We start from the raw sequence: 26,786 nt of genomic DNA on the forward strand, positions 1-26,786 counted from the left end.
TAAGTCATTGTTACTACAATATTAACTTTGTGTTTGTTTAGCAGGGAAGTGCACTGATTGTGAACATTGGAGCTTTGTTACTCTTGCTACCTTAAAGATGTGATTTATTCAGTATGTGTATTCCATTTCAGCATTTGAGTGCTTTCCAACTCTGAAATTACCCCTAAAACTGTGAGGTCCACACTGACTCACTAATGGCATCAGTTTGGGAAGAAAAAAATAGCAGTACATGCAGCTTATGGATTCACAAATTTTGTTAAAATAACATGAGATTTAAATAAAAAATGGGAGGAAACCACATTAAACCTGAAAATGTACAGATCATGCTGCTTTGCATTTCATGTGGAGGTCTGTGAGTAAAGGGCAGGGACAGAACTGTAAGGAGGAGATTGTGCCAGTGATGGTCAATCAGAGCTGTGAATTTCGGCTCGGTTTGAGGTTTTAGTCTTCTGTTTTATATTAACACAGAACCAGATCCTTAAATTTTTCATTTTTCCTCAAATGTGTTTAAATGAGGAAATCTCCCGTTGTTCAAATAGAAATTATCAAGTACTGTTGAGTTAGTGCAGCACAATGTGATGAAAAGGTTTGTTATAATGTGCCTGCTCAACTTTTTCACTAAATGGGCATATAGTGGGTACCAACTGATTTCAAAATGTTGTGTGATGTCCATGTTAAGCATCATATACTTACTTGGTCTTGCTGGGTAGAACTATGACAATGACTTACTAATCATGTTTTCATTTATTTGTGTCCAATGTAGTCATGACTCTCAGTCCTTTCACCTACTGGATTGATTTAAACATCTCATAAAGTTTAACCTTTCTTGTTAGCAACTATGAATCTGGGAGGTTTAAGAATTTCTGGAGCAGTCAGATTGTTTTCTTCCCAGATTGCATTTTTTAACTCAATATAATAAGTAACAGGAGCAATTGTAAATGTTTGCAGAATGATGGACTGCGAGAATTGGGACCTTCTTGAGCACTCAAAACACATTTAAATATGAACTATCAAGTGAGCTAAATGTTACTCTGCCAGATGTGTGACGTACGTGGTTAATACTCTGAAGTACCTTATCTCCCACTTTCAACAGGAGCCATGCTGAATAATTAAGAATTAACTGTTTGCTGCAAAATGCCTGTTTCTGGCTTCCAAATATATTTTCAATACCCTCTAAAGCTGGTTTTCACATAAAGCTAAATCTGCCCAATGCAGACTCCATTCATAACTGCACATAAATAATTTGAAGGAATACCATCACCTGAGAAATACTACCTGAGATAACTCTGTAGTTATGGTCACTAAGAGGAAAAAAATAACACCTGCAAGAACTGTGGCAGGTTTGATGTTTGTTTCTCTTTGACTTCCTTGGTGCTTTTCAAACTTATAAAAATCAATGCTGATTAACTCTTTTGTCAATCAGGCAAACACTACCTCCTGTAATTCTTCCTGTTCCTACAGCTTTGTTGCTATCCATCTATTTGCAGTCTTGTGCTAATGGGAGACAGGATGGTTGAGGTGTGAAGGCACCTCTGGAGAGCATCTAGGCCAACACCCCTGCTCAAACAGGGTCAGCTTGAGCAAGTCACCAAGGAGGATACCTCATGGTACTTTCTTCTCCTATTCTGTCCATATAAAGCAAATGAAACCCAGCTCATCTTAGGTGAGGGAAGAGTCCCCTGTATGGGCAAATATAAGTGGTGTTTAAATAATTCTGTCTCTTCCCAAATTTGGTAACTCCAAGCCAAGGACTGTGTCTGGCCAATGCTGAAGAAAAGTTCCTATAGGGGAAAAAAGTTCCATGGTCTCACATAATCATCGAGTTCCCCAAGAATTGGGCTATGTAAAAGACACTCTAATATTTCTGACCCCTGTTCTTAGCTCTTTCAAGTGAGCACACTGAACATTAAGGTTATAAGGTAACTTTAACCACATGGAGTGACCCATAAAAATGGTGTCATGCTCAGTGCAAACCAGTAGCAGCTGTGAGTCCATAGTGAATACAACAGTTGGGATGAGGCCTTCCTGCTGATAGTGAAGGATAAATTCAGAGTGCTTTAGGCTAACAACAGGACAACGACTAGAGCTCTAATTTCAGTAAGGCTGGCCCAAGGATTTCAGTCATGCCTAATGAAAGACTGTCTGGTCAACATCCATGAAATGTGGATTAGGCTTTAAATGCAGAGCAGCTTTAGACAAGTCAAGATATTTTTTGCAACCAAGAGACCAAATTCAGTGCCCAACGTGCCACAGAGAATATAAGGTCAGTAACATTTCTATTAAGAGAGGGAAGATCACTTCATGCATATATTTCAAGATAATGAAATCTGAGGAAGTTTGACTTCATCAGTATGAAGTTGATTGTTGGGGGAAGCAAGCATCAAAATAATGTAAATAAAGAGCAGTACCCCTGTGAGTAGGAAACATTTTGTACCACAAATGCAAATGGATGTAAGTCATGTAAGAAATGCTAATTAGTTAAAAGGATTCCCTTGCAAAAACAGGCTATGTGCAGGAGATTCAGGAATGCTTATGAAGAGATGCTTAGGGAGAGACATCATAATTTGACCTCTCCTCCTCAAATGTAGAACAGCTAAGTGAAAAACCTACATTAATGCATGTGAAAAGGCTGCTTAGGAACAGTTCTGTATGCATGAAGTTCTAATCTTACAAAATGGAAGAACTTTTTCTCCAGATTTGTAAACTAAAAGCTGGAAAGCTGGATCAGTGATGGGAATATGTTGCTTTCACTTTTCTTTGATGCAAAACCAGATGGGTCCACATGGACTCAGGCTGTATTTCTGCCTGGTCATCAAAACATTTTTCTTCCCTTCAATGACTATGAGCACAAAATTATAATAAATCTCTACAGTCAGATCTTAACAGGTCAGATTGTGCTCAACACCACATCGGGATCAGGTACATGAGTCTGATGCAGCATCTCAGATGAGGCTGCAGCCTGTCACCTCTGCTTCCCCTTCATCTCCCAAGTTGTTCTTTGAATGTTGCAGGAATAAAATATTCTGGTACCTGGTTTTGAGGCCGATGTGGTTCAGTGCACAAGGAAAGGGCTTTGTTGGCTTGAAGCAGACCATGAGATTTCTTCTGGAATTTCTGAGAGGTTGGTAGTATAATTTTTAGCTCTCCAAGTTTCTTTCCTACTGTGAATCTGACAAGTATAAGTCACAGAGTGAGTTGTACTGGGAGTTCTCTTGGCAAATTGCTCCCCTGTGATTCTGCTTATGAGGATAACAACAGCGCTTTCGGAAAGGAGCATGCCAAAGCGAGTATCTTGTAGTTGGTTGTAATTCTGTCATCCAGATGCGTACCAAGGAAGGATCTGGACCAGCAGTTTGACTGAAAATATGACGTTTTATTCCAATTTGCTTTTGTTTAGGGGAAAACTGCATACAATTAATGCGACTTTGTGTTAAACTTAGCCCTGCTCTTTTGTGGTTTTGCTACACTTAATTCATGTCACAAGCCAACATGATGTGTACAATACAGAGAAACTCACTCAGTGAAGTAGGTATTGCCATGTAACGATCTCATTATTAATAATAATTATTATATAATGTATATAATAGTCCATTATATATGTATAATAATATATAATATTATTATTTGTTATTATTACTGTTACTTAGTAATAGTAATATTATGTAAGCAGAGGTTCATTGTAGGAGAAGTCTCCCTTCTGCTGAGAAATCCAGGAGCCCTGAGGCAGCGTGAGCCCCGCGGGTGTCAGCCACAGGATGGCCAGGTGTCCAAAACGCACAGCAGGAGACTGCAGACCCCACGATCCAGTGTGGTACCCGCAGATCTCGGGGCAGAGCTGCTGGTTCAGGGGATCACACTTGCTTTGTGGTTATGACAGCCCAGTTGTGGAAAGGACAGGATGCGAGTGTGGAATTGCCTCTTTCATCATGTCAGTACCATTATGGGATAATCTACTTCAGATAGCAAAATAAAGGCTCCTAAGAAAGGCAGAAAACGCAAGGAAAAGCTGTGACATAATCTGCCTTTCGTGATGCAGGTGGCTTATCCTCGCAGCCCAGTGATACCTCAGCAGCCTGAAGCTTAGTGTAGCTATTTTAGCTATTCACTGTTGTCCTTGAAGGTCATTTAAACAACCTTTTTTTGAAGCTGTTGATTTTATTTTGCTGCCTCATCTACCTGATAAGCTGTTACTCAGAAAAGCTGAGCCTCTTTTACTTGGCCTGTGGGTACTTGTAAGACCTCAGCATATACACGAATTTTCGCAGAGTGATTGAAGGCCCCAGAAATCAAGCCCTAATGAATGAATACAGGGGGGAGGCATCGTACTATTTGCGCAATTAAGCAAATGTGCCTTTGCAGATCACAGTATCTACCGTTTCATTTCTTGCCAAGGTTTACAGCCTGGTTTGTGCAAGGGGCACAATATGAAGCTGGCGGTGGTGTTAGTCATAGGAGAAATGCAGCTCACTCGGCTAAGGACAGTAAGGCTTCCCACACAGCAGAGACAGCTGGATTGGCATTAATGTCCTGTTTGACATGAAAGCAATTTTCTGCTTTTTAAACAGCTCTATTTATTTCTTTATGCCTAGTTTGGAAAGTCTTTTTTTAAAACTTAAGTACTTATGGTAAGAAATCTTTGTGTATGGTTCCTTCTAATAACCCTCCTCATTTCTACCTTTCCTTTAAAAAATGTTGTTAGCACAAAAATTACATTCAGTTATCAAAATGTATCAGATGGTGTTTTTTCATTGCCTTTTTCTTGGACACCAGAAGAGGAAAAGGAGGAATCTCTGGGACATGGGCACAGTATTCCAGCCTGAGACATGTTTTGATTCTTTGCAGAGCTTTGTGAAATTTGCAATTAATTCATGAATACAGGCAGGATTAAAGCTACAGTTTTTGCATGAGACCATAGTATGCAGACTCTTCATTTAGATTCTAGATGCTGACTTCTTGCTCTGAGTGTCATTTGCTGTCACCTTGCAAACAGTGGAGCCACTACTTCAAGACACTCGGTGGCCAGGAAAAGTGCCATTTCTATTAAGGTACCTATGTTTCTCCACATGCCTTGGAAGGCTTAAGAATGTCTCAGGAGATAAATTTTCTTTTATGATACAGTTGGGTTGGACAAAATTTCTTGAGCTTCTGTCAGTCTCTACATAGAGACCAACAATAAAGACAGAAATCAGTTGAAGTGACAGACTTTGTCACTTGAAATAGATCCACTACAGCTAAAGAATAATGGTTTTACTTTTTGCAGGCTAGTGTATTTAAGGATTTGCTTTGATTTTGATGCTATTATAAATACCAGAAATTCTCCAGCTTAACGGGCTGGCTTAAGAGGGGAAATACAACTGACCTTGCCAGGGTGGGAACCAAATAACTTTGCTTCATTCTCCAGGGGACTGAGAGCTGCACCAATCTGCACCTCTCACCCCTGTCCGCTGAACAACCACACCAAAGGTCCCCTTTGGTTCAAGCAATTAGCACAAACTTGAAGTGTAAATGACACTTTGACCTTTTATAAAGAGAAAAACTCAACTGTTGGTGACGGAAATAACCAACAAAAAATGGTACAGGTGCTCTCTGCTCTTTGTTTGCTTTGGTGGTTATCGGTCATGTCTGCATCATCAGTGTTCAGGCTAACTCCTCCTCCATTAATATACTGGTGTTAAGTCACATCAGTCATTTAAACAAAAGGAAATCACAGCATAGACATCAGATGTCTGAAATTTTATTCATACCATGACAAAATGCCACTGGTGTTTTAAAATACTAAATGTATGGCTAGTAAACCTGGCAGAGATTTCATGCTACTGAGGATGAAAGTAGGCCATATATAGTATTTGCCTGATCTGTCATTATCTGGATTGTGTATGTCATTTGTACATTCATTTCAGCATATTCAGTCCATTGTAACTTAGTCTCTAGTTGGGTTCTTTACAGCTTAGCCTGCTAGCTTAGACAAAATGGAATGACACGTAGCCACCTTCCCATAAAATCTGGGGCAATTTTAAAAACCTCAGCATGAAGCGCCTTTCACTGGTTTACATTCTCCGAGTCCTACAGGATCTTTAGGTTCCAGCTTCACCTCAGTCTTGACAACATGTTCCACTTGTGTTCCGACTGAAGCCTTTGCAGAATAAAATCAGCATATGTTTTCATTTAGGTCAGGATATTGATGCTGCTTGTTATTTATAATCTTTAAACTTTGTCACATAGGGAGAAAGACTCTCTTGGACCTGACAGTTCATTTGATTTCAGTGGAATTACATCAGACTTATTTTAGGTTTGCTGTGAATGAATCAAGCCTCTTTCTTCTTGCTATGGGATTTACTCCTTTGCACATTGTATAATAGAAGCTGACTAAAAAACCACTACATTTCCTGAAACTTTTTATTTGCTTTTGCATTTCAATTTGTTCTTCTCTCCAAGGAGCTTGCAAGAAGGTCACTTCATAAACTTCAGTTTGACTGATGAACTCTTGTGGGTGTTTTGATTTGTGAGGAAAAGTGAGTGTGTCCCTGCTGGTAGCCTAAACAAACACAGGATAATCAGACTTTCACTAACCAGCTTAGGTTGAAACGTGCTGCCCTTTTATTTTTCTATGTTGTACACAATGCCTCACTTTTGTGTAGACATTTTAATGTCTGTATTTTATTATCTTCAGCACCAAAATAAGTAATTTTTAGACAATTTTTCTTGTACTTGCATATTGCTGGTGTCAGTGTGGTACCTCTGGAAACCTTAAATCAAATGTGTGCATGATCCTAAGAAGAAAGGGTGAGATCTGGATCATCCGAAATGAGAAGGAGATTTGTGATTGCTGACAGCAGAGCCAGCAGAGCCAGCAGGCATAGGGCTTAAGTAATATCTGCAGGGAGCTGGGAATTCTTCTCAAGTTGTATGTGTAACTACCTTACTTTGTCCCCTTCACAAAATGCCAGAAGTTCACAGCACTTGTGGAAGCCAAGAGGAATGAGGGACCTCTGTATCCATAGGCATTGCTCACTACCATACAGGATTAAAGATGACAGGACTGGATTAAGAAACAAAACAAAACACCGGAAAACCAATGCTGAGATCAAAATGTTAGTAGAGTATCTTGATTGGTGTGGCATTTGCTTGTAATTTGTCTGACTTACTAGTTGCAGACACAAAATTAAATTCAGTTTATAAAAAGGTAATGATAGTAGAAATAACACAACTTGTTTTAACAAACATTCAGCAGGTTATACCACTAGGAGAAACACATTTTTTCTGGGAAGTGGTAAGCTACCTAACTCATCCCTGGCACTACATTTTTTAATTGTTATGCTTATTATTGTGGTTCTAAGCATCCCAGTGACCTAGAAATGTATTATATTAAGTGCTCTACAGCCTCATAATAAAAAGCATGCCCTTGACTTGAAGAGCCGAAGTTTACAAATAGCGTATTAGGAACAGGAGATTGTGACAGACAGAAGGGAATGCTGTGAGGTACTCACAAGAGTAATGCTTTTGGTACCTCACCAAAATTATTTGGGTTGGTTTGTTTTGGGTTCGGTTGCTGGTTTTGTTTTGTTGGCGTTTTGTTTTTTACATCTGGGCAAAAGGGAGATTCTGTGGGATGTACAGGGGAAGATGGTTCCTAAGAAGATGCCAGCATTACTTCTGCTGCCTTCCAAGAATATTTGCTTGAAAAACATGACCAGTGAAGGCCAAGCATCCTGATCTAACTAGGAGCTGGATGATAACCTAGTGATACTTGCTAAGCTGATAAGTAAAAGGAGGACAGGGATAAGAAGGGCTTGGAAAATGAAGACAAGCAGGTTGTGCAGCATGGAAAAAGTGGAAGGATGTTGCCCTCCTGGAAAGCAACCTGAAACCCAAGTTTTCAGAAGCATTCAGAATGGATTTGAAGGGGGCAGGGGTGTCGACTTCAGTGAGGGAAGCCAGCAAGGGCCAGGTTTGAGTGGAGCAGCTGTATTGTAGAGATGTTTTGCTGGGATAAAAAAAAAAAAAAGGCTGAATAACGAGATCTGATGACTTCAAGATGCTGTGCCTTGTATAAGCACATGATTACCTGGATGTTACTATGCCCATAGTAATGTGAAGCACTTGGGGGTAGCTGTGAAAAGGTAAAAATCTGCTTTATACCTGTTGATGCTGAGCTACCAAATGCTCATACACTGATGGCAATGAACTAGCTCAGATTTTCATCTGGCCAGAAGGAGTCAGCTCTGGTGTAAGGTATGGACCGGTGCAGCAGCACATGGGGATGATGGCTGAGTTTGTTCGCAGCTGAATATGTGTTGGAGAAGAAAACACGGTAAGAAAGAAAAAAGATTCTGCAGGAAAAACTTGAAGAGCAAAGAGGGATTGGTTGGAGAAGGAAAAGGAAAATTCAGATAGGACAAAGTCACAGGAGCCATAAGACAGCATGTTTTTTTACAAAAGGACACAGTTGTCTATGCTAGAATGCTTCTGATTTTTTTACTGCCTTTTATTTTTTTTTTCTGTGGAAGAGTTGTAGAGATGAGAGCAAAACCAAGAGAAGCTTTAGGATGTGAATAAAGTAAAATTGTAATTTATCCAGGCCTTGTTAATTCTGTAGTTACCAGCATCAGGAAAAATATGGAGGTAAGTACTGAAAGCATATATAAAACTAAAGATTGACAGTTCCTTTCCATTTCAGAAGTGGAGCTTAAGAAAGAGGATTTTCATTTGGTTGTTTTAAATAGAACCAAAGCAGAATACCAAAGTAAGAAACAGTGGAATTAGGTATTCCATTGGAATATAGGTTCATGAATTTAAATTAAAAAGTCTAGCATTGAGTTCCTGTCTGATTTCTATTAAAATAATGTTAACATTTTTGTGTCTTCAAGCCTGATTTATAGCATCACACTATATTATTTAAAGTTTCTGAGCACCTTGGATTTACTTCTATCAAATATTGATTGTTGCTTAGAGTTTAGAAGTTAATTAGTGCACAGGCATGAAGAAGAGCAAGTAGGTCAGATAATCAGTATGCTGGTGGGTTAATTTAGTAGATACAAATCTAAACACTGAAGTGAAATAGCAAGTAGTTTCCATCTTACGTGCTTTACAATTTAAGTCTAAATTATGGCATTGCTGTGCTTGGTATAGTAGCTGTTTGTCACCTCATCAGTAGGACAAGTTTTGTAGTGAATAGATCGTTAATGTGGATAACATATGGTTATAATTGTTTTAAAGCTGTATCATCAGGCTGCAACAGCTGGACACCTACCTCCAAAAAATGACATGAATCTTCTGAAGGCTGACCTGTGGTTTAGGGGTAACTCTCAGCCTGTGTCCTTAGGTCTGTGTTCTTTCAGCAGCCAGTGTGAGGGCAGCACAAGGAGCAGCGATGCTGCTGACTGTGGTTAACAGGACAGCACAGCCTCTCCTGGCACTTCCTACATGAATAGTAAATGGGAAAACACTTGTTTTCTCACTTAGTGATCTATTTGTTTGTGTTATTCATAACCAACTTGGATTCTGATGACAGTTTTCTTATCAGGGTTGGAAAGCTCTTTCATTCAGATGTGTTTACATAACAAGAAATGCTGAAATAGAAGTCAGAAACAATATAAATCGCCAAGTAACAGAAATGTTAGCTAAGCCTGGATTTACTGGAATCCACCACACTGCTCTTTAGCTGGAGTTGTAATCAAATATGAATCTGCCGTGAGACTTTGACCTAATATATTATTAATACTCCTGACAATAAATGACTTCAGGGACTCATCTGAACAAAAATATGGTTCAAAGATGGAATAAAGTAGTGGTGAATCAGGCTTCTTATCCCTTGCAGTTATTATGCCAAAAGCAGGGTAGCAAATAAATACCACTGGTGCTGAGCATTAAGTTTGCTCATTATAAATGCAGAGTCATGTACCAGTCTCCAGCCTGATTTCATCTGGGAATGTTGCCATAAGGGTTACAAATGGCTTTCAGCCGCAAAATTGGTGTGTATTGCTTTAAACTTCCAGTGGGGAGTTGGCTATTTATTCTTCAGATAATAATCTTGTGTTAAGTTGAACATCTTACTGTAACTTTTTGCTACATGATAAACCAGCTCCTGTGAATAATTCACTGCAACTGGCAACCCACTCCAGCTCTGAAGTCTTTATCAGCTCTGGTGGCTTTTCGAAGTTTAATAATGAACTTGGAGCCAAAAATCTCATTGCACTTAAAGTCAGTGGAATTTCAGTGTTAATTGCAATGAGAATCACAGTTTGAGCTTTTCGGGCTAACTTCTTGTGAATAGAAACTCTACATCACATCACTGTGAGGACAAAGCTGTATATTTGTTTCCAAGCAAGCAGAGATTATTTATCTTCCCTTGTACTCCACAGAATCACGGGGTTTTTTGGTGCAGATTTTATTTCGTGTAGGTGTTTGAAATATTTTCACTGGGCAAAGAAGTTGGTTGCATTACCTGGGCCTTCACTACTCTCATGACAGATTTAGGATTTGTTCTGTACTGCAACACAGCATATAAGATGTGAGCATCCCACCAAAATTATAGTTCTAGCCCTACAGCAAGCCTGCCATGGCATCGAGTTGGTGATTTTCCGTAAAGAACAGCAACACCTTTAGTCTGCCAGGCCCTGACTGGGCGATTGTGTTAATACCAGTGAAGTCTGACCCGAGCTCTTGGTCCGGCGCGTCTGGAGAGGCCGTCACCACGGGACTGAAATAGTAACCGGGGACTGTGCGAATGGTGCTTGTGTGACTCCCCATGTAAACAGGGGTGGCCAAATCTTCTCAGGTGATCTCTAACCCCAGGAAAGAACTATCTGCTATGTGCATGTGCTACAGTCAGTATGCAATATCTCAGCTTTAACCTTTTATAAATCACAAACTTATTTCTGATTTTGAGTGTTCTTGCGCAGATCTGCTGGTGATGCAAGTGATATTTCAATATTACAGCTGAAAACAGAATTTGTCTCAGAGGAGACAGGTGGGATAGAAGGGCAAAAGGACCCTTTGTTCTGAATGTAACAGTGGAGATTTGGGGGAGACTGTGACTCCAGGCATGAACTCTCCTTTTTCTCTTCCACACGGACTGACTATGTGAGATTGCATCAAGAAGCGGGGGGGAACCTCTGCATTTCCCAAAAATGAGCAAGCGTATGGCTTGGTCCAATGGCAAATAAAAGGCGAAGCTGCTTCTCCTTTATTCTAGAGTTGGTCTGAGTAGCAGTGCTGTGTACAACTTCTGTTTGCATTGTGATTTTGTGTTGGAAGTTTTCTGGATATTCAGGCAATTTTTCAGAGGAAGTTAGGCTTAGAATATTAAATAGAAAAAATAACATACAGCAAATTACTTCTTCTGAAATGCAGGTGGGGAAAACAATTAGGACATCAAATTTTCTCTGTCTTTTGGGGACAAATATATTTTGTTCTTTAAAAAAATTGTTTAGAAAAAAATAACAAGTTGGCCTTAAGTCTCAGTCTTCCCCTTATGAAGATTTTGGGAATAACTTTATTAGTTTTATGTGATACCAATCTCAGTTTGTTCGTCTTCTATTTTGTCTTAATGTGAATAATCAAAGACGTTATTAGGTGGAGCAAACAGGAAATGAAGCAATGGCCTTAGGACAATTCTAGGAAATAAAAATAAATTCTAGAAAGCTATGGAATAATTTTCCATTCAGTTGGAAGATGTCACTTTACAGGCACAAGGCTGTTTGAAGGCCAAGTTTCTCAGCAGGTATTAAAAAATATGTGAACAGTTTACAAAAAACAAACAAAACCAAACCAAACAAGAACCCCACCTTTTACAGTCCAGAGGAAGATTAGTTATGAAGGTGATTAATTATGAGGCTGTTCTTGGAGAACACAAGAGACAGTGTGTGTGTCAGAGACCTATGTCAAGCTTTGAAGCCAACCCATATGCTTTTCTTCACACTCAGGTATGAAGCTTTTGTTATTTTAACCATTTGCTTGCTGTAAATCTTTAGATTATTAACACCAGGTTTTGCTTTGAACAACTTTTGCATGACTTTAATCTGCTGGGAGCCCCAGGCTTCCAGGGGAGACTGAATGCAGCTGGACCGAGGCCAGGGCAAGGACAGTGTGGGAAACATCTGCTGGGAATGGGGCTGGAGGTGTGGAAATGCTTAAGGCTCAGGTCCCATCTTGACCCTGGCACTGTGGATGACAAATCCTGTCTCCATTTACAGAGTTTCTAACTGGCAGTAATGCTGAATCCTTGTAGTTTCACTTTTTGAGAAGATAAGTGCCTTTGGTGGAACCTGACTGCTTCCCACAACAAAGGTGCTCCCTGCCAGTTGCCCAGGAGACAGAGTGATCCATCAGTGCTGCTACAGTGAAAGAAATAAATGTTAAAGTGCTGTGGGCTAGAACAGACTAATGAAATGTAAGGAGGTTTATTTTGTTACAGAATAAGGGAATTGTTGAGGTTTTTTCAATCATGTGCTTTTGTAGCAACATCCAAGCAAGATTCTGTGGAAATTCCGTAGCTCCTCAGGGTGCGATGGTGATGTGAAAATGTGTGGTGGTGTTTTGCTGAGGCTGCACCTTCCATGAAAGTGCAAAGCGGCTTTGAATGAATGCTGTAAATCAGCATACAGCACCTGTCTTGGCTTCAGCAGAACTAAGCACATTTTTGGCTATTGAGTCTGCAGTCCCTTGCACACAGACTGCTGGGACATTTGCTGTTGTAGCAGATATGAAAGGCCCAACTTCTGAGTAAAATTTTCAAAGTTACGCTAATGACTTAATAGTCCATATTCAATATTCAGTCATCTGAACTTCCAAGACAGCACTGGAGTGACTGTTCAAAAATTACTTTCCTAGATTACTGCAAAATGTCTATCCTGTTGTGTTAGTTGCTGGTGATGTTGCAATATTGTAGGAACAAATGTGCTGGTAAAATGTGCTTTGCCTGTATCTTGTGAAGTGTTTTAAACAAAAGTGTCTCGGTTGTCCATTTAGTGCTGAAGTGCACTGCAGAACAGCAAGCGTACTTGTTGATGCTTGTTAAAGCATCCTCTTGAAGAAGGACTGCTGTGGCCATTTGTCTAGTTAACAACTTATTTAAATCACAAGTGCGAACTGGGCTTTATAGGGCTACACATAAGATGATAAAGCATGAACATAGTTTTAATCTGTAAGATCTTATCTTACTTGAAGGTCAGTTAAAATATTATCAATAAAAAGATATATATGTGCATACCTCATAAGTACATTATGGGATGGTAACTCAGTTCATGTAACTCAGCTGGTTAATCTCCTACAGCCCACTCCAAAAAGGTAATTTGAGTACCATCTTAAAAACACAAAACACACACACACCAAACAAAGAAAAAAAAAAAAAACACCACAAAAAAAACCCTAAAAAGGTATTCTGGAAAAATAATCAAACAGAAACAGGGAGATATCGTGTGAAAGCAATTAAAATATTTTCCTTAATATATGAAATTATTTAAAGAGGGGCTTTACCATGGTTTGATGTTTAATATCTTTAGGTTTCAGACTAGAAAGTCATTAACCAGTAGTGCCAATAATTAATTCTGTTAATTCTACCAAAGGGATGTCCTCCCCTCATCCTGGCATAGTTCGTGTTAGTTCCTGCAGCGCAGGGACTGTTTCATTCTCGGGTTGGGTGAAAGGAGCCAGGGACTGTCTGTAAGTTTTAAGAGAAGTTTTGTGGTCAAGTGCAACCCAGACCGATACCTCGCTGTTTGCCAGCATGTTGCTCAAGTAGAATTTGTAGAGGGTATGTGCTTTTGATGTGGTCCGTCCATCAGAAAAACACAGCAATCGAATTACCAGGTTGTACCATGTTTTCAATTCTGAAATAAGATATGGTATTAAAGGATAAGACACTAAAATATTTATAATAATATATAGGGTAATTTAATAATATCCATATTACTGGATAATCAAAGCAACATCCTCAAAGAGCCCAGTTAGCCAGACTAACTCCCACTGTACCACTGTCTGTTTCAGTCTGAGTCAATTTTTAGATGCCACCTACGAGCTGACAGGTGCCTCCCCCAGCACTAGGTTAGCATACAACATTTCACACCTCTTTTTCTAAACTGGTCCACAATGAAAATTGAAGTAGTATTAGCAGGTAGGGTGAGCTCTCTCAAGATAAGCAACAACCTACTAATTAAATCTATTAGGCATAATTGCATTTTATCATTCTAATTGCATACAGTTTTGCCAACAAACGGAACTGAGTCATTCCCTCCCCCAGCCAGAGCCATCATTCTGCTTCTGCCCAGAAGGATGCTCAGACTGAACCATTGCTGATTTAACATTAAAACAAAAGCTGGCGGAGTTGCCCTATGAGTTGTGCTTGTGTAATCCAGGAGGATGAGCTGATCACCTGGAGCCTTCAGCCACCCTGGGAAAGGCTGGGGAGGGAGCTCATTCCAACAGCTCAGCCCGCGGGTTTGCAGGTACAGCGCTGCTTTTGCACAGGCAACCCTGAGCTACAGTGTGCGCTTCTCAGCATCACAGCCAAGCCTGCTCTTTTGTTTTCATTGACTGATGTGTATCTTCAAGAAAATAAAAGGAAAAAAATGCAAAAGCCTTTGATTTTATTCTGCCATGTTTTCTCTGGTGACGAGGTGCTGAAAAAAATGGAATTAACAAATCACTTCCTATTAGTAAAAAAATGCAAGTAAGCAGTGGTTTCCCTCTCATTTATCTAGTAGCAGTTTTAGGTAAGAGGCAAATGAGCTGCAACAAAATATTCATCTCTAGAGTTAATGTGTCCTAACAACCCCCATTAAAGATCACATTGATCTTAATGCCTTGCTGTATCGCTACCGCAGTCTCTCTCCAGAAAAAGCATCTGGCTAGATCTTAAACGTATCTAAAATAGTTGCTGTTGGTCTGTCTAAAAAGTGCATTTTAAGTGTTTATTTCTCTTCTAAAGCATCAGTTCTGTTTGCAGGAACGTTAATTATCTAACTTGTGGATGGAGTCTGTTGAGGTGTGGCCTGGTTAGCCCTTCCCCGTTCTTAGGGTTTACTTCAATCAGCAATAACTGACTATTTTGAAAATGTGCTCTCTTAGGTCCTTTATCTACCTTTCTCCCGTAAGGCAGGACTGAACTACTCAACTTTTTATTCAGGCGCTAAAAACCCAGACTCACCTTGGTTCAGCCAGCTCAGATTTCTGTTATCATTTCTGTGGGGCGAACAGAATGAAACTTGATGAAGAGGGTCAAACCTTTGATTAGTTTAAACCATTAATGGCAACTTCATTAACTTTTATGCAATTATGTCAGTTTGCATCTGCTACAGATCTGCCCTGGAAGTGTTACAGGAGGGTAAACGGGGGACACAATCTTGCATGGAAACAAAACACTGTTTGTTTTGATCTGTTTTTATCCCTGCATTGACTGATTTCAGCATTCAAAGTTGTTTGGGTTGTTTTGTTGTTGTTGGTTTATATTTTGTATTTTTTTACATGACGGTCCCAAATCTGTCATCAGTCCTGGTTCCTTTTGTTTCTCTGCTTTCTGTCCTATTTGCAATGAATATTTTATCACAGTTTTCACAAATAAGAATGTGCACATATAAAACAAGCTACAACATCAACAATGAACAGATACCAGGAGACAGTACCATCAACCTCCAGGAACAAAAAAGATTCCCAAATACACACAACATAATTTCTAGCTCCCCTTTTGTTACAGACACATAGAATGGATACAGTAAATGACAGGGACATTAACTTGGTGCTTCTATCCAGCTCTTGTCTGTTGTGACTCCAACACCACGGGAGTTGTCCAAGCCTTACACCTGCTCTAAAGCATCATGTTGCCATTTCATCTTTTCAATGGTCCTCTCAAGAAAAAGGTCTGATTTTCGCAAAATAATTAGTGTTTGTGATTAGCAAACTGACAATCTCAGCATAGTCTTGTGTTACCTTTCTGGGCTTGTATGTAATCTGTTATCTTCAGGAGGACACTATCCACTCTGTCTGGCAAGTTCACCTTCCTTCCCCTTCTTTTTCTTTCTTCTAGAGAAACCTCCCACATATCTTTGTAGTCAAACAAACACGGTGGAAAGAATTTGTGTAATGTAGTAGTCTCATGCCTTTGGTCAGAAGTGTAAACACTGAGGCAAACAAAAGTACTCCTTTGCCAGAAATGCAGAGCAGCCAGTATATGGTTCCTTTTCCCAGTCTCTTGCGTCTGTGTGTATTGGCATATAAAAAATACAATGAGAACAAAGAGCTCGAAACACAGTCATTCTGTTCTCTCTCCTGCCATGTATCTGTCTGATACCAACTGCTGGTAACTTTTTATTGTATATACTGGATTCCCCTTAGCTACCTCAAATTTAACATGTGATTGTAGAAAACCTTCATTTATCTTTCTGTCATACAGAAGATTGAGATCCTTTCTGCTGAACTGCTGTTCTCTTTCCTTACCTCTCCAGTTAGCTATTTTCCTCAGACGAAATAGTCTAATCAGAGTTGATGGCAATACTCAAACTAGCTTCTTGCTAGAGGGTGTGTATCTTGCTCTTTGAAGACCCTTGGGGCATGACCATAGGAAACTGAAGTAAAAAGGCCCGTGATGAGACAAAAATCAGTTTTGCTTGCATATTTCCTATTATATTGTTAGCCAACATTTACTTGTTGTTAACAATTAACAATCCATGGTTAATTTAGAACAACTTTTAAAATGTGATGTTTCCTGCATGAAAGGAAATAATTTAGAAGTCACTATGGGGTCAGCCTGCTGCTACTCAGCATATTTATCTTTGCCATTAGCTTTTTGGAAAAAGTGCTGCTTCTGTCTAGAGGCCACAAATCTTGTTTGTGCTTCCTGTTGCAGAATGTTTATTACACAAGCAATCAGCAGCTCCATGTGGGTGTTCTGAGTCCCACTATCGACGATGATGACAACAGATGCCTGGTGGATGTGAACAGCAGGCCCAGGCTCATTGAATGCAATTATGCCAAAGCCAAGAGAATGAAGCTTTACTGGCAGTTTACTCAGGTAATTCTTACTCAGCAGACATTACAGAAAGTTCAAAAGCTCTTTTTCTGTATCTGAAGTGTGAGTAATCTGTTTACTAACAGAACAGAATCAGACTTTTCCTTGCCAGGACACTGTGCCTTTGGTCCCAATGTCAGCTATCTCAAGAGGTTATAAAACTGGTATTATATTTTCTGAGTTCAAAATAAATTGTTTCTAAGACAGAGTACTGTTACAGATTTACCTCAATCAAAAAAAGAAAAGTTATTTTAGTAGAGTCAAATGCAAAGTAAGCAATTTAGAAACAAGAAATGGAAAGCTTTTTGTTTGTCTTGAAGTAGCAACTGAGAAAAGGGCATAGTGGGTCAGTGATTTTAACAGCCTCATAATGAGATACTTTGGCAGTTCCTTACTTTAAAAGGCAATGCTTCTATGTGTGCGTGAGTGTGAGAGACATATAGGAAGAGGTGCAAAGGCTGAAAAGTGATTTCACAGTGATGAGAATGCTGACAGGACACTGAGTCCAGGCCTGGTGTCCACACTTCGTAACTGATTTAGAAATATGAGGGAGAACTATAAAGAAGCCAGAGAAGTTCTGGGCCTAGGAAACATGTTCACTGATCTAATGCTTCTGGAGATCACTCTGTTTGGTTCAGCTAGGAGGAAGTGGCCAGGTGACTCAAAGCAGATCAGTGTTTCCACAGAGGGACATAGGTTATCCTGAAGACAAAAAAGATTCCAATGGTTGGAAAATAAAGATTGTCCAACTTGGTCTTTCAAAAGAAGGTAAGATTTTCCTAAGGTAAGAATTAAGACATTAGAAGTTCACCATGTCAGGTACCAACATGTCAGTTGCTTTTGATAAATAAAATTACAGTATTTTCTCAACAAGCATGTGATTTAGCTTCTGGGAAAAATGCAATAGCTAGTGCGGGTTTGGCTGGTCGCAGTTGCTCCTCTGCAGTTTTGAGTCTACAGATGTAGCTGTGTGCTCCAGCCCACGGGCAGAACCACTGATGTCTATGTGGGTTTGCAAACATCTTTTCTGCCAACTCATTTGTTTCTTTTTCTTTGACTTAACAGCCATGATCAGTATATTGCATTGGTAATAACAGTTTAGCATCAATCTTAGTGCAGAGACCATTTGGACACTGATCAGTAAAGTATGCTATTAACATAATTTGTATTTATCCTTGAAAGCAATCCAGATCTTTGTCTTTGAAGGGTAACTCTCAAGCAGCAGACCTTAAATCCTTAACCTGGAAAGATATCCCAGCTTTTGCTTTTAGTCTCCTCAAGGGCGGAGTTTTAATTATATCTTCTCTCAAATTATAACAATAATCTTGTTATGAGGGGGGCAGGGGACCCACTGTGGCCATCTCAGTACTAGATTTTGGTACGATTTAAAAGAAGTATAATTAATTTATTTATTTAAATAATAGTATTTCAGTAATGTTTTAGTACTGTCCCCCATTCAGTGATTGCTCTGTATAACCTGACCCTTTGATGACAATTAATGGTTTCCAGTCCAGGATGCTGCTGCTATTTTGTAATACTGATTATGTTAGATCTGATTAGGGGGGCAGCAGTAAGGATACATTGAGAATTGAACACTTAAATCTTTGAAAATGGTATTTAACTACATTAGGTTTATTTTCTGTCTGTATTTCCATTCCCTGTTCCAAATACAATCTCCCACTGAAGGTGCAGTGCTCTTAAATGAGACTCTATGGACTGTACTTGCCTTCTGCAAAGAAAATTTCAGCCCAGGAGAAGTGAAAGCTAATTAGTTGTTTCCTTATGATAAATTAAGAGACAAATGAAATCATTAAAAGCTTTCTGTTCAAAAAGGATTTTGTTAATACGCAATGCAATTAAAACGCCATTATTTCTCAACCTACAGCATGGTACACAGCCCCGTGTACGTTCTGTGGGCTAGAAGAAGGCTAATTAGGGTAATCACGGCTTGCCAAGATCAACTGATGAACTCTATTTGAAATGCTCCCATTTAGTCTGGTGAAAGGATGTTCCAGGGAATATGCTGCAAGCTATGTGGAAAGAGTATTTTTTATTACTTTTTGTAAAGCTCTGACATTTCTACTCCATATTATGCAGTGAGCAGAACTACTGCAAATAAGCAGAACTGTAAGTATTGATGCTTATGTAGTCTTGAAGTTGGTGAAATATGAATTAAAATGTAGGTGCTGGCCATAGCTTTTTATAGCACTTTCCTTTGGCTGCAACTATGCTTGGACTTCTCTGGATTCTCTAGCCATCTAACAAGAATGGTTGATGATACAGATACTTAAAAATATAGCAGTGCAAGTGGAGAATGGTTTCAGAAAGGGAATGGGAAACAGACTTACCAACCAAAGGGGGCTAAACCAATTGAACTAGATTTCCCTGACCAGCACAAAAATCAGTATTTTACCTGCATTCCAGATATGTATGTGAAAATTTGAATGAGGAGACTTTCTGATTCTTCTGCAAATCACAGTATATTCTGAGACACACCGTGATAGTCTGTGGTGGGACAAAGACTTCAGTCTAGTTGATAGAAGACTATACAGCTTTTTGAAAAAAACATTGTTTTCCCATCCTCCTCCTCCCTTGCATTGCTGAAATGTAATGATGAGAAATCCTTATGACAAAAGCAGAAAACAGGGCTCGTCCTCAGCTAGTGGTCTCCTTGCTTCTGTAGACTACAGAATCATTTAATTCTTAATTTGCATCTTTGTACGATTAGACGTGTGTGTATACACATATATACACATGTGTGTATATATATATATATATATATATATATATATATATATATATATATACTCAAACTTGATTTATTTTTTTAAAAATTTAATCTTTTACACCGTTTTAAGTTTTAACATTTTAAGACTCTCTTCAGTGGTAGGCAGCTGGAGTCAGCCACCCAGATGTCCTCTGCTACATGGTGGACAAAATAGAGTTTTAATGGACACTCAGATTGCTACCACCAGTATCTCAAACTTCTTTCATTATACATCTTGCTGGCTGACTGGACAGAGGCTGGGGAGACTGCGGTATCTTTCTGTACAGGACAAACTTGCAGTGAGCATTCAAAGCTTGTATCATGCGTTTGTGCAAGCAGGATCTATCTGAGCAAATTTCCATGCTTCACGGTTTTGTACAGCTGCCAAATGCAATGAGGCCTAACAAAATGTAGGCTTCAGTGACATTCTTCCAAGGCGTCTTCAAGTGTTTATAACTGTAATTATGTCAAATTATGTAAATGAGGCCTGAAAAGACTCCCATCAACTGGGTAGTGTTCAAGAATTTTATTGTTAAGGTTGGTTGTCAAGTCCTCTCTTGGGGAAATGCTTATCTTTTTTAATACTTTTATGCTGAAAAGGCTTCTAGGTGTTTCACAGTTCACCTAGTTTAGTGTGTCTCGCCACTTTCCCATTTAATCAGAACAAAAACAGACCTTATAGTAAGTGTTCACCAGAAATTACACAAGGCAGGGAGTATAGAGACAAGAAGTAGTAAAATGGTCAGAATTTTACTGAACTACGAATTTAAACACGATATCAAGGAAGCTGCTCTCATGTCATGAATCATGAGAAAAGCAAAAACTAAGCTCAGTTGTCCCTGAGTTCCCATTTTTTTTTAGTAGAAAAGACTTAATCCTGCTTGCACCCTCTGAGCTCTCTCTGGCAAGGAGTGGGTGCACAGGCAGTGTGTGGGCAGCCACAGGTTGTCCCCACGTCACCTCATGCTTGTGGGATGCAAGAGTCAGCAGCACATGTGACAGTCACTGTCCCTGGCACTGCCACAGTGATTGTGTTACCTGCTCTGTTGTGTGACAGAGAAGTGGCACCAGGGTGTGGGAGACGGAGGCCAGTGCACCTGGACAGGTAACTCGCTGGGACATCTTTCAGCAGAAACTGCTGATGGCCAAAAGTGTGCTCATCTGAACTGACTAGCTGATGATATTCAGTTTGTTCTGTCTGCTAAGAACTGCTACATTCTCAATGTTGCAGTCACTTGGGGTTTTTTTGGGGGGTGCAGGGTCATGGTGCATTTATTTAGGGTTAGTTTTATTTTGTTTAAAGAAGTTTCTCAGTTGCCTGGCTGATTTATCAGGTTTATTGCTAATAGAAAGGCACTTGTGACATAACACCTGTCTTGTGAGTGCAGTTCATCGCTACGCAGGTCACCTGGGTGACAGCAGGTCATCCAGCATGTTAGGACTCCTCTAGCAGCAGAACAAAGGTAAAAGGAGGAAGATTTTCTGTACTTTTTATCTTGAAGTGTCTCCATGTTTATACTCAGATAGAGGTGTGACTGTTTCAACCCAGACTAGCTGTGCTGTCACCATCTGCTGTTGTGAGGAACTTGACAGGTGAGAACTCTGCATAAAAACAGGTGTAAGAAAGAACACGACGCAGAGCTAAAAACCTAAGAGATTAATGCTTTTAAGGCTGGTCCATGTTGAATTCTTTTCAGTATAGCAAGTTCTTATTTCAAGTAAGTCAACAGTATGGTTGCCATACAAAGGTAAGAAGAGTCTGCATTTAGAGGGAGGGAGAATCATGGCTGAGCTCATGGCAGGGGCTCACCCTGTGCTCAGCACTCACCTCCACCTGCCGTGCCAACGTTGCTTTTACATGTTATGGAGAATTGTGATTCTAGACAGTGCTGGAGGTTTCCACAGGGTTCAGAAGTGGTCAGAGGGAGTGCTCTATGCTGCCCTGAGATGCTGTAAATTAAATTTGTTCCTGACAACTGTAGTGCTGGTGTATGGGCCCAGTACCTCAGCAGCACTTTTTTCTATACTTAGATGCTCTTTGCCCATCTTTGATCAAATACCACCCTAGTTTGCCTGTACTTAATAGTTTAACTAACTGGATAACTGCATGAGCTGTTACAGCTGGAGAACAAGGAACACAAATCATTTTTCTGCTTAGACAAAGTGATAGTTAATGTTTGAATTTTCTTCTTGCTCTGGTAAATTTGTCTCTAATTCATATGCAACTTAACCAATATTTTTGTTATATAAAACACTTTTTTTTCAGGTGCCTTGAACTGTATCTTACTATAAGCCTACAAACTCTAGTCCCATTTACACAGAACGGAATTAGTACAAAAATCATTCAGTCTTTCTCCATTTTTGTACACTTGACTTCAACATGAAAAATGTATACGCGAAACATGCAGAAAAATATTAAATATAAATATTACTGTATAATATTGTGTTTTAACAGCTGCTGTTGAATTTGCTTGTAGTTATTGCTGCAGTTAGTGGTAGCCAAAACTTCCTTGTATAAGTTTAGTCTTCTATTTGGAGTACTCTTCTAGTAGCAACTTTTAATTTTTGCAAATTAGGTGCAGAACTTGCCAGATACAAAGTTTGTGTGTGAATACAGCAGTAAAACGAGCTTTTAGTGGGTGCATTTCAAGTCTTTTCCAGCCTATCACATTATGCAGTATTTACTCTCCTGAGGACTACATTTAAGCTCCAAAGACACTTGTGCTGAATTAATTTAGAAGTTAACACATACCCAGGTTTTTCCTTCAAAACAGATACCCTATTTGCATATTTTAGCATATAACTTTAAACACCACATTTATTTACAAAGAAATTATTTGTTCTGATTGCACCTGTTCTATTCCTAAATTCAGATGTCCAGAGAGGCTGCATCCAAAAATGGCAGATGACAGCTGCTGCCAACAAGATACAGCATGGCATCATAATGACAGATATGCAAAACGATGGCCAAATCTAGAAAGTTTTGTACTGATAACCAATAACTGAGCTCTGTTCCTGGTCCCTACTTTGCATTACTGGATCAATCACTTCTTGGGTTCCGCATTCCTCAGCTGAGAGAGGGATGGAAGTATTTTTACCTTTAGCCTACATCTTTTGGGTTTTGTCTGGGCAGTTAGAAATAATAAAACTCTGTCTTGAACAAATCAGTAGAAGCTGCATGTTTAATGGCCATGGAGACAAGAATAATATGCATGTTAGCAAGGTCTGGCTGCCAGGTAACACCCTACAATCCGAGATGCAAATACACGAGAAAAAAGTTCACTTGGAAGGCAATTAAATCAGGATGCAATAATTATATACATGACAAGAGAGTTTGTTATTTAGTGAGATGATCAGGCCATCAAGTCTGGTATTCTGAACCTGACTGTGACAAAACTCAGTATAAGAGATCAAAAAATAGATTTCCTTTACTGTTTGAGTAAACTTCAAGGTTCGTGCTGCAAGGACATTCCTTGCACAATATAGATTATAATAAACTAACAGATTGTGTGGTTACTAGGGAAAAAGCCATTTTCAATAACTAGATACTGTGACCAAAGTCCCAAAGAGCTCAACCTTTAACTCTCGTGTTAGAATATGCAGATTGATTGAAATACTAGTGCAAATCCATTTCTTACTTTTCTTCAGTTGGTACTTAATTTATTTTTTGGTGTCTAGAGATAGGTTTAATTATAAGCACATAATGACAATGAAAACAGTTCAGTTTCTGGGTTAAAATGAGTTAGAAAGCCTTCATATTCAGCACTCTGATTAGAAAACTTAGACTAATAGAATACACCCCACCCACACAAAAGAAAAAAAAAAAGGTCATTCAGTAATTTTGTTTTCCAAAGGAGTTACATTTTAGTAAGAACTGTATCTCACAAAGACATAGGAATGCACATTTTCTCTCACCAAAGCCCCATAAATGGGAATCTGCTAAACTGTCTAGGGAAATCATCTTTTTTAGGGAAAATATTAACAACTAGGCTTATCTAATTGTGTGGAAAGGAGTTTCTTATTTGGCTGAAGATTAATAACTAGGTATGCCCCTATGCTAAGGTTGGTAATAATAATAATATGAACTTTTCTTCTTTGCATTAGTTTTCTGAGTATGCTGTGTTAGACCAGTGTTTTCATCCCCAGGAGAACAAGAGTAAGGCAGTAGGTGCTCTTCAGCACGATCTTCAGTTGCGTGCTGTGAATGGGTCTTAATTAGCAAACTCATATTGCGTTATCCAGAGTTCTGCACAGACAAGCAATGCAGAGTGAGCCTTAGAAAGCAACCTACACAGAAATGATGATTGCTTCAAAACCAAACAAAAATGCAAAACCTAGGCATACACAATTCATCACATCACAGATCAGATAATTAACTAACCAATCACCTCATCTAGGGGACAGCTGCTGTTTCACAGAAACGAGCTCTATTCTGAGCCAGCAGTTCACTGTGACGCCAGGAGGAGGATGCCCTTCCCGACCCCAATGGGCTCTCTTCACCAAGACCAAGATTTGATCTGTCTGAATGATCCTCTCAGCGTAGCTATAAGAAGTTCCTTTATCAGCACTCTCAAAATTAATACAGCCCATTAAAAACATCAAGTCACTCACTGAATACTGATGCTCGTGACAGTGAATTCAACATTTCCTATACCCACATAAATCACAGTAGTTGTTGCACATTTCTAACTAACCTTCCTTTCTTTCCTTAGAAAGTTCATTTACCAGTTTCCCATAGGCATGCATACTTTTGATCACTGAAGTCAGATCCCACTAATTTTCATTTACATCCTAAGGAAAGTCCTATTTTTATTTAATTTCAGTATATTTTCTAATTGCCCACCATCTGAATATTCCATCACACTTTAAAGTGTCTTTGTTGCCTTTCTCTGTCTTCTACTTTGGACATCTGGAAGCAAGCCTAGATCAAGGCAGATAAATCAAGCCTGACTTGTTTGCAGAAGTCATTTATATGTAATCTCAGAATGAAAGAGAAAAAGGTAACTTTTCTAACCTTTTCACAAAATGTAGTTGTACAACAAGCAAATAAGCCCAATGTATCCAGCATTCCCATGTTTTTCCTAGTTATGTCATAATATCATTTCTCTACACAGGCAGTTACTGTATGGTACAATCCATGAAAAAAAAGATTTTATGAGGAAAAAGAATTCTATTTAGTTCGAGCTAAAACTACCTTGCAGAAAACACTGGTGCAGAGCATCATCTGTGGATTCCATTCTGTAGGCCAGGTCTCATTCAAGGCTCCAGAGATGTTTAAGAAACACAAGAATTTCCTATATCTAACATACTTGCCTAGTAGAAGGAAGTATAAAATACAGGAGTTGCTGTTGTTAATTATGTAAGTGTACAAATACCTCAAGTTATAATTCAGAACTTCAGAGTATAGAAATTAGAGCAATAAGCAGCCAGTGACTCCTTGGTGTAGCAGATTCTACATTTACGGTGTTCTGAATGCTACCAGGTAGGACAGGAGGCAGGATGTGGCAAAATGGGGATGCAGGAGAGACACTTCCCAACAGCATCACCTTAAATAAAGAGGGGACAAAAAAAATAAATAAAATTAAATTTAAAAAAATTTAAAAATCAGGAAATGTGAACATGTGAATCGTCTCTCACTGATACGCATTTCTAGCGCTTACTCATTTCTGACTGTCAGTTCTCAAAAAGACATTCAGTTTATTTCTCAATGAATTATCCAGTTAACCTGTTACTCAGGACAGCAGCTGTAGTCAGAAAAGCCATGCTCATCGTTATCAGCTGCACAGCATAAAGCTTGTTTTTCCTTTTCTGCAAAGATCTGATTAGGTAATCCTGGCTATCAGAAGATCAACCTAATATATCAACATCTGGATTCGTTGCCAAAACAAAACTGTTCAGCTGTAAATTGTGCCTTTAGCCATAATGACCAGGGCTATGTATGCATACAAGATTCCCTTTTTAAACTACTTCCCACTCCCCCAGCCCCCCTAGAAACAGAGTTCAATAATTAATTTTTAAAATCATATTCCATACCTAGAATATTTGTTTCTGCAGATGTTTTCCTACTACATCAGAAAGATTTCCTGGCCACTGCTGGTACAGTAATGATTTGTGTTTACTTTCTGAAAAATCCCTGAGGAACTTTCTAGTCTGCCTAATGCATTCCATTCCAAAGCCCCCTTCAATTTTCTTAGTTTTATCACCATTTTCTCTTGTAAAATGCATTTTCTGCTATCATATCCTGACGAGCTTCTTTGTCTTTCACTGAAGGCTTCAATTTATTTTTTGTGAGTTACTGTTTCCTTAATCTTGCTATTAACAATGGGCCTTCGTAATTTGTTAAATCTGTGATAAAATTATGTATATATATATGTGAAAAATATTACTCATAGGTATAAATCCATACATTCCATTTCTGATTTTTATGCTGTTTCTCTGGAATTTGTTTTCTATTCCAATTACATACACCATATGACACTGCATTGCCTTTTGCCAGGTTTAATTGCTTTTATTTAAATACTTTATTTCCACATCCTGAAGGTTTAACTATTGCACATTTAGAGGACTGTGCTCAGAACCTAGACTGCTCTGCATTCATGTAGCCAATCTAGATTAAACAATACAGAAAATGATTGCACAGTACAATAGTTACTAAAACCTGGATTAGACATACAGATAAAACTGCATTATATGATTTGTCATAGCTGCAGTGTTAAAAATTTGTTGCAGCAATATAAAAATTCAGCATTTATGATGATTTGAAATCTGAACACTCACTCGGAGGTCTCAGTAGCAGAATGAGACAAAATATGGTGTAGACATGGAATTGTTGTAACCGTTGAATGATGCATCTAAGTCCATTGTCAGAGGACACTTCACAGTATTTACTCACTGGGTACCGGCAAGTGATGTCAGGCCTGTGCCTGGATGGCTCCCTGGCAATAGAACACAAATGCAGTGCAGTGCTTTAAGAAACCATGTGGCTGATCACTATTGTAACTCCACCTAAGTTTATGT

At 39.0% G+C, this 26,786-nt stretch overlaps 1 protein-coding gene across 5 annotated transcripts in view; it reads left to right on the forward strand.

Annotated features, from left to right (window-relative positions):
• The window catches only part of GALNT18 (polypeptide N-acetylgalactosaminyltransferase 18), a 241,250-nt gene that overhangs the window by 207,350 nt on the left and 7,114 nt on the right, over window positions 1-26,786 (forward strand). For 2 of the 5 annotated variants that reach the window (XM_071808895.1, XM_071808894.1), the window contains 2 exons: window positions 16,841-17,005; window positions 17,641-17,770. The exons of 1 other annotated variant lie outside the window; for it this stretch is intronic. In XM_071808895.1, coding sequence (XP_071664996.1) covers window positions 16,841-17,005; window positions 17,641-17,770 — 295 coding nt within the window. The remainder of the gene's footprint in view (window positions 1-16,840; window positions 17,006-17,640; window positions 17,771-26,786) is intronic. 2 more of the 5 variants (XM_065838796.2, XM_065838797.2) reach the window with 1 other exon arrangement.

This window comes from Patagioenas fasciata, chromosome 5 (assembly GCF_037038585.1).
Source record: "Patagioenas fasciata isolate bPatFas1 chromosome 5, bPatFas1.hap1, whole genome shotgun sequence".
Lineage (NCBI taxonomy): Eukaryota > Metazoa > Chordata > Aves > Columbiformes > Columbidae > Patagioenas > Patagioenas fasciata.